General features: G+C 40.6%; 1 protein-coding gene across 1 annotated transcript in view; it reads right to left on the bottom strand.

Annotated features, from left to right (window-relative positions):
* Positions 1-15,507, bottom strand: part of tln2b (talin 2b) — a 77,481-nt gene that overhangs the window by 37,043 nt on the left and 24,931 nt on the right. Inside the window, exons 2-9 of the mRNA XM_034141970.1 lie at positions 8,250-8,423; positions 8,064-8,161; positions 7,740-7,869; positions 6,924-7,079; positions 6,326-6,468; positions 1,077-1,204; positions 710-773; positions 416-520 (exon numbers count right to left, since the gene is read on the bottom strand). Coding sequence (XP_033997861.1) covers positions 416-520; positions 710-773; positions 1,077-1,204; positions 6,326-6,468; positions 6,924-7,079; positions 7,740-7,869; positions 8,064-8,161; positions 8,250-8,385 — 960 coding nt within the window. The 5' untranslated portion in view covers positions 8,386-8,423. The remainder of the gene's footprint in view (positions 1-415; positions 521-709; positions 774-1,076; positions 1,205-6,325; positions 6,469-6,923; positions 7,080-7,739; positions 7,870-8,063; positions 8,162-8,249; positions 8,424-15,507) is intronic.

Genomic DNA, 15,507 nt, shown 5'->3' with positions numbered 1-15,507 from the left:
TGGTGAAATGGTACTATTAGTTAATACTGAGATATGTGCCAAATATAGCACTTTGCTGGAACAAAGAGGCAAGTGAGCCAGATTACCACACTTATAAACAGGCCAAGAGTTTATCTATCAATTTTTAAGGTAAAAGTTGAACCAGGAAGTTGAACAGTACATCATTATCGTTTGTTTTCTATTCCAAATAGGTTTGACTGATTCTGTCCCTTTATTTATCTTATTTCTTTTTGGCAATTTTGCAGCATTTTAAAATATAATGCAATTAACTTGTTAGCATACCATATACAATTGTAATGAGAATAGGAGAATAAAATGCATGTTGTATTAATCCTTTAATGGTATTTTTTTGGTAAATGTGAGTCATTCATTTCCCCTCTTTAGTGGTGTAAAGTGTAATGGTTTTAGTTCTTACCTTCACCAGGAAAAAGGACACTCCGTATGTCATCAGAGACCTGGCGAGCTTCACATACTTCACTTTAGCCTCAATCTCTGTCATCTCTCCACAGGTATTGTGTTCCTGGACAAACAGAAGAAGTTACACCTCCACATCATTGATTGACTGAGTGTTACATATGTCATGTTTTCTGTCACATTGTCTTCTAGTTTGGGATTTTTTCAATTTATGCCTCAACAGAAAACCAATTACTATTATTCACAGGGGGCGGCAAACAGTTTTAAGCACTTTTCTTTTTTGTAATGTACATACCTGGAATATTTTCTTCTCGGACCCTCTCTGCTTGATGTACTCTTTAGGTAGGAACTCCTTCAGGCTACGGAGATACATTTTTACATGGTTACTCTTTTGAGCTACAGGCCTTTATTTTCTGTTAACATACCTCTACTATGAGGTCATTCTTGCCCTACTGCCTACATATCAGAAAACAGTTGTAACAGCTGACATCACCCCTGAGCTTTCCACTAGAGGAAATCCCTGAAGCAACAGCCTGTACTGAAGCAGGAGATAACCACTGTGTATGCACAGCTGTGATGTGAACATGTAAAAGTTCAGCACGCTGTAAAGACTTATTATGAATGTTGGAGTCAAGACATATTTTCGAGAATTCAAAACTTACTCCAGAAATCCGGGCTTGTGTTTGTGCTCCACGTGGGGTCCAAACTGGATCTGGGCCTGAATGCCTGCAAACTCACAGGCTTTATCAAAGGAGACGGGTTGGGATCCATTCAATATATCATCCCTAGCCTGAAGGAGACATGAAGAGAGCGGGAGGGGGGAGGTGAGAAAGTGAGAGGCAGAACACACACATCCAGGAAAAGGATATAACTACAAAGGCATGAGCATTATCCCAAATTCACCCTACAGAGCTCCGTAATGAGCACTTCGTTGTGTGCTTTGAATGCACTGTGGCTTCAGAGAGGATGTCTTCTAAGTGAATGACTACGTGTATTTCTAGAGCAGGGACATCATCACTGAGATTCATCCACACAGGGGAGCTAAATAACGATTTGTTTGTGACAATACAAGCCAATCTGCTGGCTTTCAAATGTACCAGCTCCAACAATCTGTCATCGTAGCCCATTACGTGTTATTAAAAAGGAAAACACATTACAGGAATGCATCAGTCTTTCACAATATCCCATCTGCATTACAGAATGGCCCTCAATATTTTGTAGGGAAATCTAATGACTGGATGTATTTTCTTTCCATCGAGCCAAAGAAAAGAAAGCATGTGCCTGTTTGCTGTTGTGACAACAATTATGTTTCATTGTTTCTCAGCCAGGCTGTCTACATTATCTTCACGGATAAGGTAGACGGAAAGGGAGAAGCCTTTGTTGACATCTTTCAAATGGCTGTCAGTGTGTGTTGTTTTCTCTAGGGGGCAGTCAGCTCTACCTCTCTCTCTCTCTTCCACTCTGTCTTTTCTCACTCCCTCTTTCTAGTTCACTTCTGCAAAATTAATGGCTCCAAAAGCTGAGAGGCCTCGCTGCCAGTGAGAAAGGCTCCATCAGTGCTTTTAAGCATTAGCATATCAGTGCACAGCGTGGACTTGACTTATTCTTACGTCCCATTACATCAATGAAAGACTAAGCAGCAGAAGCTTACTGCTGTAATGAGCACAACAATCTCCTCGCTCACAATCAAGTCCTTTCCGAAGCGCAATTCACAGTGGAGTGTATAAGCTCTTACTGAACATGAGAAGATACTCTAAAATTAGCCCCCTCACATGTCATTCATTGTGGTACACACTATTCACTAGGCAGTATTATTGAGACATGCTGTGAAAGATGGGGTGTTCTAGACGACCAATTTTCATTTTAATGAAAGTATTGCTTGGTGGGTGAGGATTGTTAAAAAGGGCCCCTATTATTTAGCGAGAATAATTTAGGTTTTAAGAGCCTATGTGTGGGTTTGCTCACTTAATGAGACATTGATTATCTCACAGCATGTAACATGTAGACCAGCAGAACATTGTATTTTTGCAGTATCCTGGTCATGCATTTGCATATGTAAATATGGTTTCGGAAATAAGGTCACACAATTCCTGGTTTCAAGAAACTCTTATGTGTTAGCTGGAGCACTGACAGAAACTAGGATACTGTTGGATGTAAACTCTTTATCCAGGTTTCTCCAGTTCCACTTTGCCATAAAAACAAACAATACATGTAATAATCTACGCCCTAAAATGAAAGTGAAAGTTTGACACCGGTAATGCAAGGGAAACATTTTATCGGTTGTTGCTCTCATCTTCCATTACTGGGGATGTAATGAGGGAGCCAATATCCAGCAGAGTGGTAAATGCAACAGTGGCCAGGCCAGAAAGCAAAGTGGGTTTCTCATAAATGATTGTGTCAGTTGTTCCAAAATTGAGGAACAGATTATCAGCAACCTCGATACTAGTCTGTTGAGAATTATGAAAATGACCAGTTTATCAATAGTTCAGACAAATGTCATATCTTGTTTTTGTTAAGGAATTGACGATTTATAACACATTATTTAAAAGGCAAACAAAACCATTCAAGGGGGTCCTGTGTTTGTGTTGGTAGGGCTGTCAGCAGAGTGATATGACAGAATGGTCAGGTTAAATGAATCCAATTGAATTGACATATCTGTGGTGGTGTTTATTGATAGTTGGCCTTTACTATACGTATTTGTGTTCTCTAGAGTTCAAGATATGAGTGTTGTGTTTTTTATGCTCTATGCTTGAGTTCAGTGTGTGCTTGACTAATTTGGAAATATTGACTTACTCATTCCAGAAATATTGTTGGCCGCTGACCTAACAGGCTCCCCAAGCAACCGATCAAACCGTTATAAAGTTTAGTATAAACACAAAATCAAATAATTTGCTTGTTTCTTTCACATTAATTAAGCAAAACACATACTGTACATGTCTGTATTTGATCAAAGGACTGAATTAGAGTATTCTTCCATGATTGTTAACAGACAAGACAGTGAGGATATACCTTCAATTTCCACAGAGCGGATAAGGCAAGTGATACAAGCACTGGTTCTAGGACCTTTTAATAGAGCTGCCTGAGTGGAAGTGAAGCACAAGACATCAGAAGCTGTGACACATACAGCCTGAGGCTTCAACACTGAGGTCAACCAGTCCACTGACCAGCAGAGCGCACAGTATAATGCAGCCTTAAAAATAAATGCTGACATAGGGATACACTGCAGCGAGTAAATGCACACAGTGTTCGATCAGGGCGGTTGCCAATAAATCAGAGAGTGAAGGCATATTGAACAGCTCCATGACCTAGACAACACAGATTTACTCTGAGACAAATACTGAATGATAAGATGATGTTGGGGCATCCTGATGGCTCAGTAAGCTACAGCACTGTACCTGAACTGGCCTTAGTTCAAATCCAACCTTTGATGCTTATTTCATTTCGAAATGTCCTTTTATTTCCCATTAAAGCAAACATTTTTCACAAGGTTTAAAATGCTTAAAATGCTAACACAAACTGTCACAACAGACCTGTTGATGGAAAACAAACATGATGAAATGGTTGGAAGCAGCTAGATATTTAATTTTCTGACAGCATATTCTTCCTCTGTCCCTGCTCTGGTAAATGTAGTCTCAAGGTACAATAGTGCACTTTCAGAATCAACAAAAATGAGCAAAAGTTAAAGCAAAAGAGCAGGACACACATGGTGATGCTATTGCTCGAGGTTTATCCCAGTCTTAGCACAAATACATGACAGAAAGGGAGTGGCCGAGTAGTAAAGGAGATTAGTCTGTTACTGGCAGAGCTTCCATTATGTGTGTGTGTGTGTGTGTGTGTGTGTGTGTGTGTGTGTGTGTGTGTGTGTGTGTGTGTGTGTGTGTGTGTGTGTGTGTGTGTGTGTGTGTGTGTGTGTGTGTGTGTGTGTGTGTGTGTGTGTGTGTGTGTGTGTGTGTGTGTGTGGGAGGGTTTGAAATCATGGAAGCCTCAAACCATTAATACACATTTGACATCGCTGATTTGCATGGATGCTCTGTCAAAGACATGCCAGCAATAATGTCATCATCTGCACCGTCTGAATGAAATTACTCAATCCGGCAGAGTTTGTGAGAATAACAGGAATTATGAATGATGAAGGACGTTAAAGAGGAAAATGGATGGGGTAAAAAGCTATCTACACAACACAAGAGTGGAAGAGAACCCTTCTGGCTCTCTTTGGCCTTTTTAAATATAGTGACAAATTAAACCCACTGCCATGTGAAGAGTCTCAGTGATCTGCCTGTGTAACAATCTGAGTGTGTGTCATAGAGAGAAAACGAGGGAAAGATAGATGGGTGAATGCAAAAGAGAGGCAATGAGGAGGCGGGGGAAAGGGGCGGGGTTGTTATTGTGAAAGGAAATTATTGAGAGGAGAGCATGATATGCACTAAACTGTAATGTGTGCCAGGGTAACAGGGTGGGGATGTGTGCGATTATGTCAGAATGTGTAGGAGATGGAAAGGGAGTGGAGACAGGCGAAACCTTAAGGGAAGGAAACGGATGGTAAAAAAAATAGAGGCAACAACAGGAACAGACAGATTGAATGGAGAAGAGCAGCGGGAGCAGGCAGGGAGGGTTGGTGGTTAGATGCCTTTTATGAACATGTTCAGAAACACAGCAGGGATTTAAGGGATGAAAAGAGCGCAATTTGAACAGCTACGACACATTTCAGACACGGTATATATCTAGTATAATCTATACTATAGATAGTGAGTGCTGTTTTTGCAGAGATGTTGTGTGTGAGGGGTAGAATCTTATCGTTAGTGTATTTATTTAAACTCATATGTTCTGTGAGTATCCCTCCCATACTCTCCCTCTATCCAATATCTGCATGTGTGTGTTTTTGGGTACTCCACACCATGCTGTTTCCAGGAGGGGTTAATGTGCATGTAATGATGTGCGCAGTGAGTCAACAGTGACTTGTGTGGTATGAACTCAGCTAAACCCCTCAGGGAACCCCCCGGTGCCAGCAGGGCTCCCTCGGTTTAACAACTTGTAGAACCAACACACACACTCACAGATAGAAAAATAAACTATTTCAATAAAAACACACTGCCGCAGCTAGATGTAACTCCAAAAAGACAAACTATATCTCTGGGACCAGATATGCTGCACAAATCTGCAAACAGTACGTGACTCACTGCCTCTGAAAACTACTGAACCTCAGGAACAACTATTATATTATTTTAGATAAAACCTCTTCAACCCACTGAATCACTTGTTTGTCAGTCAGTACAGACTTGCAAACTCATTGTCCCAGAGAGCCTTTGAAGTTACACTGTGGATCACTGATTTTAAGAAACTGGACAGTTTAGTAGTTACTTTCCAAAACCAGAGCTATATTTTTGAAAGTTGTAAACCATAAGCAAAAACCAAAGCCATCCCATTAAGTAGTGCATTCATTCAATCATGTATAAAGAGAGCTAATCTTACCAAGACACAGAGAAAAAGAAAATGGTGTTGCAAATATACTCCGGCAACAATTAAACATCTGGCTTTCTTAAGGTTCTAGCTCATCAAAAGGCAATAGAAACCGCGCTGACAACTACATGTATGTATGAAGGAGAGAGGGGCTAGAGTATAAATGTTATATCAAATGGATCAATCAAGCATCAGTAATGTGAAAAAGGTTGCTTGTGTGGCAAATCCACAGATTGTTCCTACAACATAGTTATTGAGCCTAATTACACTGTGCAGTGACTTCTGAAAGACCTTGGGAAAAAACAGCAACACCCCCCCCAAAAGATTGCAGTGTAATTCCTATGGTAATTTTACAGGTTTTGCTGAACAGCAGAAATATGGGCGAGCAGTAGGTCATCCTCTTAAACATCTGTTTTTTTGATACAGCAGCATGAAGGTATGTGTGATTGTTTACCTGAACATAGAGCAGGTTCAGCTGCACAGGGTCCCTGGAGTCCACATTCTGGTCTGAATAGAAGAACTTGCGCCTGAGCAGCAGAGTCTCACTCTCCTCCACCCCCTGCTCTCTGAACGTCCTGCTGTGGTCCAGCCAGTTCACTGAACAATCAATACACACACTCTGTTAACACACGCGCTGAAATAAATAGACATCCACTTTATAAATATGTTACTAGAAGAAGATACTGATGGTGAAATGAATCTCAAACACATGACTGATCAGCTTGGACAGAGAATCAAACAAATGAATCACAGTCAAGTGAACATTTTGCCCAGCGTCCTTTTTACAGCGGAATGCTTGTTTCCAGCCAAGATTAAAGTGTGATTTATATATTCCTATGTTTCAGACTATAATTGGTGTCCTCTTGGCAAGAGATAACAGTTGTAATTCAATTACATTTGATATGTCCGCACAATAAATTAAACTTAAGTAATAAAGCACTTGCCCAGATGAAGGAGTCAGATTTATGAAAGTGAAAATAAGAAACTGGTGCAAAAGTCATCATGATATCAGCGATACTTCCGGAGGCTTTTTTCCCAGAGTTCACACTCACAGTCATCGTCTGTGTGAAGTTTGGCTTTGAGCTTTTCCATCTTCCTCTCATCTCGTTGCTGCAGCGTTCGGTCTTTCTTCAGTGTCCCCATTCCATCCTCCTTCTTGTCCTCCGTCACCTCTTGAATGAGGGAGTACTCCTCATAGTTGGTGATTCCTGAAAAGAGTGAAAGTTTGCCAAGGGATTCTCAGAGGAGGAGATGCCTTGAACTGGCACGATAAGCAGAGCTGTGATAGAGAAAGCGCCTCTGCAATTCTCTTGCACTCTTATTTTTATCTATTTCTCTCTGCTTTGAAACAGAAGTGAAGGGAAGCTGGTACAGAGCCAGCAAACTAAAATGGAAGCCGGGGAGGAGAAGAAGCCAAGCAGAAAGATCAACTCCAAACAAACATTTTCCAATAAAGCTATCTGCCAGGCACACATCCCTCCCCTCCTCACCCAATTGAGCTTGATGGCAGGCCATTATAATTGAAATATACAGCTTAGGGAACACCTCTGTGACAGGCAAGTATGGCACGGTCCTTCGCCTTAGGAAGAACACTTCAGTTAAATAGAAACATGCTTTTTTAAGCGTGATGAATCATGCCCATTGTGCTCTGAACAAAATGTGATTAGGAATTTATCAAGCATACATGAATGCTCTAAAGTACTGAACAAATGCTGCTGCTTAAATATGAATTCAATAGTATCTAATAAGACAATATGAAGTCAAGTGGCATGACTTAGACTAAAAATAAAATAGAGAATGAATAATTCAAGCCTTGGACGATGGCTGGACAAGATTCTTATTAGCAGTACTTGGAGAGTATCACTTACCTATTCTGCTGCATATGGTGACAAGCAGCTCCCCCACAGTTTTTGAGTCGTCCACCATGATGGTTTTGACTGCGCCGTCAAGCATTTTGATCTTTTGCGGCCTTTGTTTCTTCTTATACTCCAAAACATCCTGAGAGAATAGGAGAGGAAGCAAAATGACATCCACAACCCCTGTGATCATACTCGGCGGTAAACACCAGTCGCTCCCAGAAAGCAGGGAAGCATGAATATCTCAGGTGCCCGAAGAAAAAAATGTAAATCACATTAAGAGATGATAAGTGAAACTGAAGGTTCTCCTCCCCAAACTATATGACTTAATCTTACTCCGTTTCGCAGCATGTAGTAATCCAGGGTTCTTCCAGACTCGAGCCAGATTCCTTTCCGGGGATCTTCGTCAGACAGGAAGAGGCCATAATCTGACGCTGAAACACAAAGTGAAACACAGCATGAAAATGTAAATGCCTATAGATTTAGTTTATGCAAATTATATTTCCTAAATCATCCACCAACCTTGTCCTGACTGCGCCTCGGGGACTCTCTCTCTGATGATCCTGCAGGCGTCATACACAGGCGTGGAGGGCTCAAACTGCATCGTCTTCACCACATTGCACTGGCGCACACAGATCTTTAGTGACAAAGCCATCATCTTGGAAGGTAGTATAATGGCCTCACCGACCCACACACCTGGAAAACACAGAAGTATAAACATTAAAGGACACCTATCATGCTATATTTAAATGATATATTGTAGGGCCATACGTTTCTGTTTTCAAAATACCAAACAGATCATGCCTCATTTCGCTCTATGTGCTGTTTGCTGTCTACGGGGCTGATTCTGTGAGCTGCAGCTGACCACGCCCCCCTGCAAGAGAGGGGAGCCGTGCTCTGATCAAGTCAAGAGGGGGAGAAAAAAAGATCTCCGTCCTCCGTGTTTTATTATATTATTATAGGCCTATAGAGTCGTTATTCATTTGTTTTAAAGCTCAATAAATAACAAAGAAGACCTTTGACCGGCACTTTTCTAATTTTGTCCGGAAGATTTAAACTTTAACGGACATCTTGACCGGCGAAAGAAACTGAAACTGAAACTCTGCCGCACGGTCCCCTCGTTCCTTGGAAGAGGCGGAGAGGTGGGTGTTTGTCATCTGCTGGTGGACTAACCGGAGAGAATTACAGTGCTTGCCTCGACGGGGAGGGAGAAAAAAAGCCACAGCGGAGAATAAACAGAAGGGTAACCATGGTAACTATGGGCGGGAAGTCTTCTTCGCTGCTTTTGTGGCAGACACTTACAGGCCTGGCATATGTACTACAGCGTCTCCAGCGCTTTCGAGCGGCAATGGCCGGCCGTGGCCCAACCCCACATTCCCCTGATAGGTGGAGAGTTGGCCCAATAGCCGTAGCGCCACCGTCCTGACGTCAGGACAGTGTTCAAATCTGGATCAGTTTTTATCAGATCCGTTGCAGCCCCTTTTTTAGAGATTTGGGTATGGAGGAAAATAGAGAGGGTTGTGTTTTCTGACACTTGGTGAGTTCCCTGGAACACCGGGGACACATATTCATGTATAAAAGACGTGCAAAAGTGCATTTTGCATGATAGGTCCCCTTTAAGTAAAAGTGGAGTGTGTAAAGTCATACTGCTGGTTAAAATCCAAAAGAGACGCCATGTGTTATTAACACACCATAATTAAAATGTTCTCTAAGAAAGTCCTGCAGGAAAGTGTGAAGACAAAGTCTCAGATGGCAAGCGCAACACCAGAAAGAACAAAACAAACCGTCACAATTATCTCCTTGGAGACATTTTTAGCTGTTAAATTAAAAGTGTGATAAGCTGTACACCTGCCTCAGCAGCTCCTCATTCTGCTGTGCTGCGGACACTAAATGGTTAAGTGCACGGAGAGCTTCTGCATGATTGCTGTGTGTGTAGAATTATCTGAACCAAGGAAAGCGACATAACCTTTCAGCAGAAAAAAAGGAAATGAGTGCAAATCTCTCTAATCGTCAGCAATAACAGGAGCCGAGTCAAAACACAGAAAATGTCTTTCCACCACCGCACCATTATTCACATTTCTCCTGGCTCGCATTTCCCCCCAGAAGCAGATTCACTGTGAGACAAATCAGTGGGTGTTTTGTCACATACTGCAATTAGGGCGAGTCAATTTGGTTATTCTGAGACTCATATGCGCAAAAAAAGGAAAGAGACTGATACTGCAGAGTGTTTCTCCTCTTCCTTGACCTTGGCTTTAGCAGGGGGAGGGATGGAAATTATAAATAAGGCCATCTATACTTGAAAGGCTCTCACAGCCTCATTCTTAATCACATTATAGACCTAAGATCTAGTTTTTCATTTGAGGTAAGTATATCAGCATACAAGTAGCTATTATCAGGCTTTTTCTTTATCAAGTTTACCATGTTCACTATGTTATCCATTTATTGATTGATTGTTTTGTCCATAAAACATGAGAATATGGTGAAAAGAAAATATTCCCATCAAATTTAAATAAAATCCAGTTGGCATTTTCAAATAACCTTTTTTGAGACACTGGAAAATCCTTTATTTTTATAATTTTGCTTTAAAAATACATACAATTAATCATTTATGAACATAATTGCAAATTATTAAACTAATCATTCAATTGATTATTTTAGTTGACTGTATTCCAAATTCTACTTGGACACCAAGATCATTTTTGTGTTTTTGGAAATGTATAACATCTTCATAATGACATGATTCAGAACTTGGCTCCACTTGGAAACAGTTGTGGTGCTCAGGCGTCCACAGGCCCCTCATGAGCCAAAGCAGAGAACCTCTAAACTTTCTATAATGATGGAGTTGTGAAAGAGCCCATCTGTGGCTGTGGCTCTCTCATGACTATGGGTTCCTCTCCAATAGCCCCTCTCCCTCTCTGAGTTTTTCTTCATACAAAGTAGGAAAGACAACACAAGGAAGAAAGGGTAATGGTGCCGCATGAGTTCTCCTGGTTGGCAGAGAAGCCCCACCGAGTTTCTGTCATCCAGCTTTTCTACAAATACTTTCTTCTAGACAGGAAGCTTCAGACCCCAGACTGACAACATGACAGACCCCATGGTAATATGAGCGCTCACAATGTAGACTCACAGATAACAACACCCCCACACCGAAAATATAGATTGTGCAAATACATTTTTTCTTACATTTTGTAAAGTTTTGATGGATTTTCAGATAGGTCCATAACCATAACATAAAAAAGCCAATGTTGCCTCTGACGACGGGTATTTGCTGAAGATTACTGTCTGTCTAATACTGAAGCAACAGTCACTTTAGTATCTGTTGTGAGTAGCATCAGTCACTTCAGAGAGTAAGCACTGCAGAAACCACATGATGAAACCCATGAGGATAATGATAATCCCTGAGCTTACAGTAGTGTGAGAGCACATTTTTCACTACGATCCTCGTGCAAACAGTCTGAAGCAGCCAGCTCCTCATTAGCTTGGATTTAAAGCATGGCTGGATCCACGTCTACGAGAGGAGCAGAGAGAAACAACTACGAATATCTGTTGAGTGTTATCTATTTAATCACGTTTTCTAGGTAATCTCACTCTGACAATCACTAGTCCGTCAGAAAAGAGTCCTGCTTTGAATTATCGGCCACTACTCTAAATATTAAGACATCGAAATGGCCAAAGAGCAGCTTGCTAGGGGGTCTAAACATGGACAATTCAATAGAGACCAGGGAGCGCAGGAGCCATCTGGAGAGGATACAGCTCTAATGATTGACTGTATTACCAGCAGCAGCTCAGACCCCGATCTCTGCACCCGTCGCACAACAACCTAGGAGGTGACTCGAACAGTGCTGGTCCAGGCCGGAGCTGTTTGTTTGGACCAGCTTTCAAAATACTTACACTAGAAGAACACATTTGAAGCAGAATGACCCTTGAGAACATACCAGGGTGTGGATGAGAATGAATAACATTCCTCCAAGGACACCAACAATACAAACAGTGCATAATGGGGTGCCTCAGTCTTCGTTTTTTTAGAGAAATCACGTGTGTATCTCATGCAGTGAGGACATGAAGATGTACTGTAGGACATGCAGAGTTCAACAAAAGACAACACCAATTGTTCTTCTGAAAGAGTTTTGCCTGGGCTTCTTGTAGGTGACTACAACAATGAAGCATACAAGATGTGTACAGATGGTTTGAACACGTTCAATGTAAATATGATATAGCAATTACAGCATTGTGTGTGCCACCCACGGTGCGCACGATTGTTCACTGCAATTTACAACAGAGTACGGGCGGTCCAAACCAATTCATTCTTTGTATTTTGTGAAATGAAAGATATGTTTTCGAAACACATGAAAAAGCTTGTGATATAGGAAGACACAGTCTAACTACTTGTTAGAATTAGTTCTCTAGTTATTTATTGAGAGAAAACACAGAAAGCAACTTGAGTTAAAGGCCAATTTTCAAATTCATACTTGTATTTTGGGTTCATACTAGACCATGTTTACATGCTTTAAGGTTCATATAATACTCTTTTTTTTTAACCTGTATTCACTCTCATAGATACTCAGATGGGGGGCGGTCTATTCTAATGATCCTCCATGTGACAAAGGAAGGGGACCACCTTTGAAAGGCTTGTTGAATCCCATGTATTTTGTACTCAGGCAGCCCACCAAAATCTGACGTGTGGTCTTAATTCATTGTTTGAGGGTTGCTAGGCACTCTAGATAACTATATGTATGTGCACTAGCACTGACAAAAGTGAGTTTTTCATAATGTGCCCCCTTTAAATTACAATGGAATATAACACATTTATAATACATATAATTGTGTATTCTTGAAGCACCAAATCTAAACCATCCCCCCACATTGCTACATGATTTCCAAGGTCAGTCCTTGAAACTGAGATCAGATGAGGAACAGTAATGATTCTCTGGTAAACAAGGCCATTTGTGAGAGGAAAAAGAAAAAGTGATGCAGATGCAAATATCTTTTGTCTTGCTTACACAAAAGCTACTTTGGTGTAATGTTGTTGTATGTTGATTTAAGCAGGCACAGTTATTGTGAAGGATGCCAATTACATTTTAACAAACTGTGATGCAGTCGAAAATAATCCCAAAGCGGAAATAAAAAATAAATGGCGGGAGAATAGAGCCAGTAAAAAAGTGTGGCTGCTTTCTTCACTAACCTCACAAATACACTGAATTGGCATTTACTACACCATATCTCCATCCCAGAGGACTGTTTATTATTGTTTTAATTAAGCATGTAGTATGTCAATGGCTTCAATGGAGGGCTGAGAGTAATTCCGACCTCAGCAGTTCTCAGGACTGTCGAGAACAGCAGGATTAGAGCATGTGTGCAAGAAAATGCAAAATGGCTCAACTGCTCCACAGCACACCTCTTTCTCTCTCCTCTTCAAATCCTGCACGACACTCTGAGCACAACATCAGCCTTTTATCCCCGTCTGATTGAAAGCAAGGTCAGTTTCCTGCTAGACCATAGTATGTCTCTGGAGACTATTACGTTTTACTGGAACAAAGGCAAGGGGGGGGGTCACGTAACAGCAAACAAGGGTTGTTGTTTTGAACCTCTGTGTATTCAAATCCAATATTCCTGGCCAGCTCCACCACGAAGAAATGTGACAAGGTCAAGCGTGTTATAACCACAGGATGTTAAAACTGTGTTTAGATTAATTGACTGCGGCTTTTAAACATTTCTCCTAATGATTTTAATTTGTTGAATTAGAGCCCTAGCAATGCACAAGAGGCATGCATTAATCAATCACCATATATACACCTTTATTATAACTGTGAAAAGAATACTTGACTTACTCATAGCACATTATTATACATGTATTTAACAGCCCACGGCTGTAATCTAAATAGTAACCTGGGGCCACAGAGACATTGGCTTCACCACATTAATACCATAAGGAGAATTTGGTTAAGGTACACTGAACCGTCAAATATTTGTTCACTGCCAAAAGAATGATTGAAGGGGTAGGAGTATCCTTTTTTTCAGATAGCAGATGTAAAAACTACCATGCCTTTTGTATGATTGCAAAATATATTGATACTTATTGCTCTTTAAAATATAATGAAATTGATTGACCAATATAATCTTAGTCTTTTAATTAAACAAAAACACGTCTCTGCTGCTTTTGCAGTATAGTGAAAGCAACAGAAAGAATTGCATGAACCTTAAAATCTGTATTTCATCTAATACAGTCATCACAATATTTAACAGCGCCCGAGAATATATCCTTTTCTTTATCAAGATGTCCTTGCGCTCATTTCCTTGCAAAGAACCGCCATTGAAACTGGAGTCTACCTGACTGCAATTCAAATAATTAATAAGTCAAAGGCTTTCACTTCCATCCTTATCACTTCCTCCATACGTCTCATAAATGAATTAATCATTGCTTGAGCAGAACACAGTAATAACCGGACAGAATAATGAAGCAGAACTGACCCTAGCTATTTAAAGTTCACCAGGATTACTATGAACAAGCTGTCAGATTACAAGTGGCTTGTTTGGTTTTATTTTACTCAATATAGCATTAGTGAAGCAGTGGTTGTCGATCCAGATAAAAAAAAGGCATCATACCCGCACTCCAATTTTAGAGCCGCTCACATTTACACTGACTTGTATTTTTCAGTTCCATTTCAAATTGAACCTTGTCGCTATGACCCTCCCTCTGGAGTGCAGGCTCTGCTCCTGGCGACATACTCTTGCAGTAATGCAATTTGAGGTTATGGATGCTGACAGAAATTATGAATCTTGCCCTTGTCGCGGGGGAGGGAGAGAGCAGCTCCTGTTACACTAAAAATATCCTGTGAAGCAGAGCGTCCTCCAGCAGCACTGTGTCAAACGGATCCAGAGCAGAAACACTGCAATACATGTTACAGTTTCTTCCTAATCGTTAAACACAATAGCCTTCACTGATACCTACACTTAGAATACATGGCAGCACATAATAAAGAAATTCTATAAATTATCGAATTGTAAGTCTTGAAGATAAGATAACATATCCTTCAGTACATTGAGAAATTATAAGACTGGGTATCGAATGCGCAACACACAGAGTTATTCAATATGTACAATCACTCATCCCTCATTAAGAGATGTGAAGAATGAGCTAGCTAACAGATGGAGACAGAAACAGCTACTGGAGGAGGAGCGCTCCACCCATCAGTCTCTCAGTGGGAGTGGTTACTGCGACTCCGACAGATGTTACCCAAACATTTTTTTTTATTCCAGACACTGATGGATGCAGATCAGCCCAAAACTACAAAGGACTCAGCCCACGATGATTTCATTATCAGCCTCAATTTTAACCATAAATCTCTTAAACAGCATTTCCAGAATGCAGACTGTGGTCCATAGCCTACATCTGTTTTTTGACTGATTACTATGTCAGACAAAGTGATGTAGAGATATGAAACAGGAAACATGTTCAGGGTCAATAGTTCAATGTTTTGTAGTTTTAAAAAATTCGAGTTGAACCGATGCAATGAAAAAGTATTAAAACAATTACATGAAAAACACAACAAATATTCACAGTTTAGTGAGTGTTCTTTATGCATTGGGGTGGATCACAGAAATCCATTTTATTTAATTAGTCCTTGTGAATTTCCTAAAATATGTATGCAAGAAATATGGCTATATTTATGACTTTTCAATAATAACATATTGAAAAGGTGCTTTTTGCCTTTACCATTCAATTCACAGGATTGCCTATTAAACACTGTTCACTGCATATCATAACGGCTTGTTTAATCTC

Source organism: Trematomus bernacchii, unplaced genomic scaffold (genome assembly GCF_902827165.1).
Source record: "Trematomus bernacchii unplaced genomic scaffold, fTreBer1.1, whole genome shotgun sequence".
In the NCBI taxonomy this organism is placed as follows: Eukaryota; Metazoa; Chordata; class Actinopteri; order Perciformes; family Nototheniidae; genus Trematomus; species Trematomus bernacchii.
Note: the sequence above shows the minus strand (reverse complement) of the source record. Positions and strands in the feature narration are given on the sequence as shown.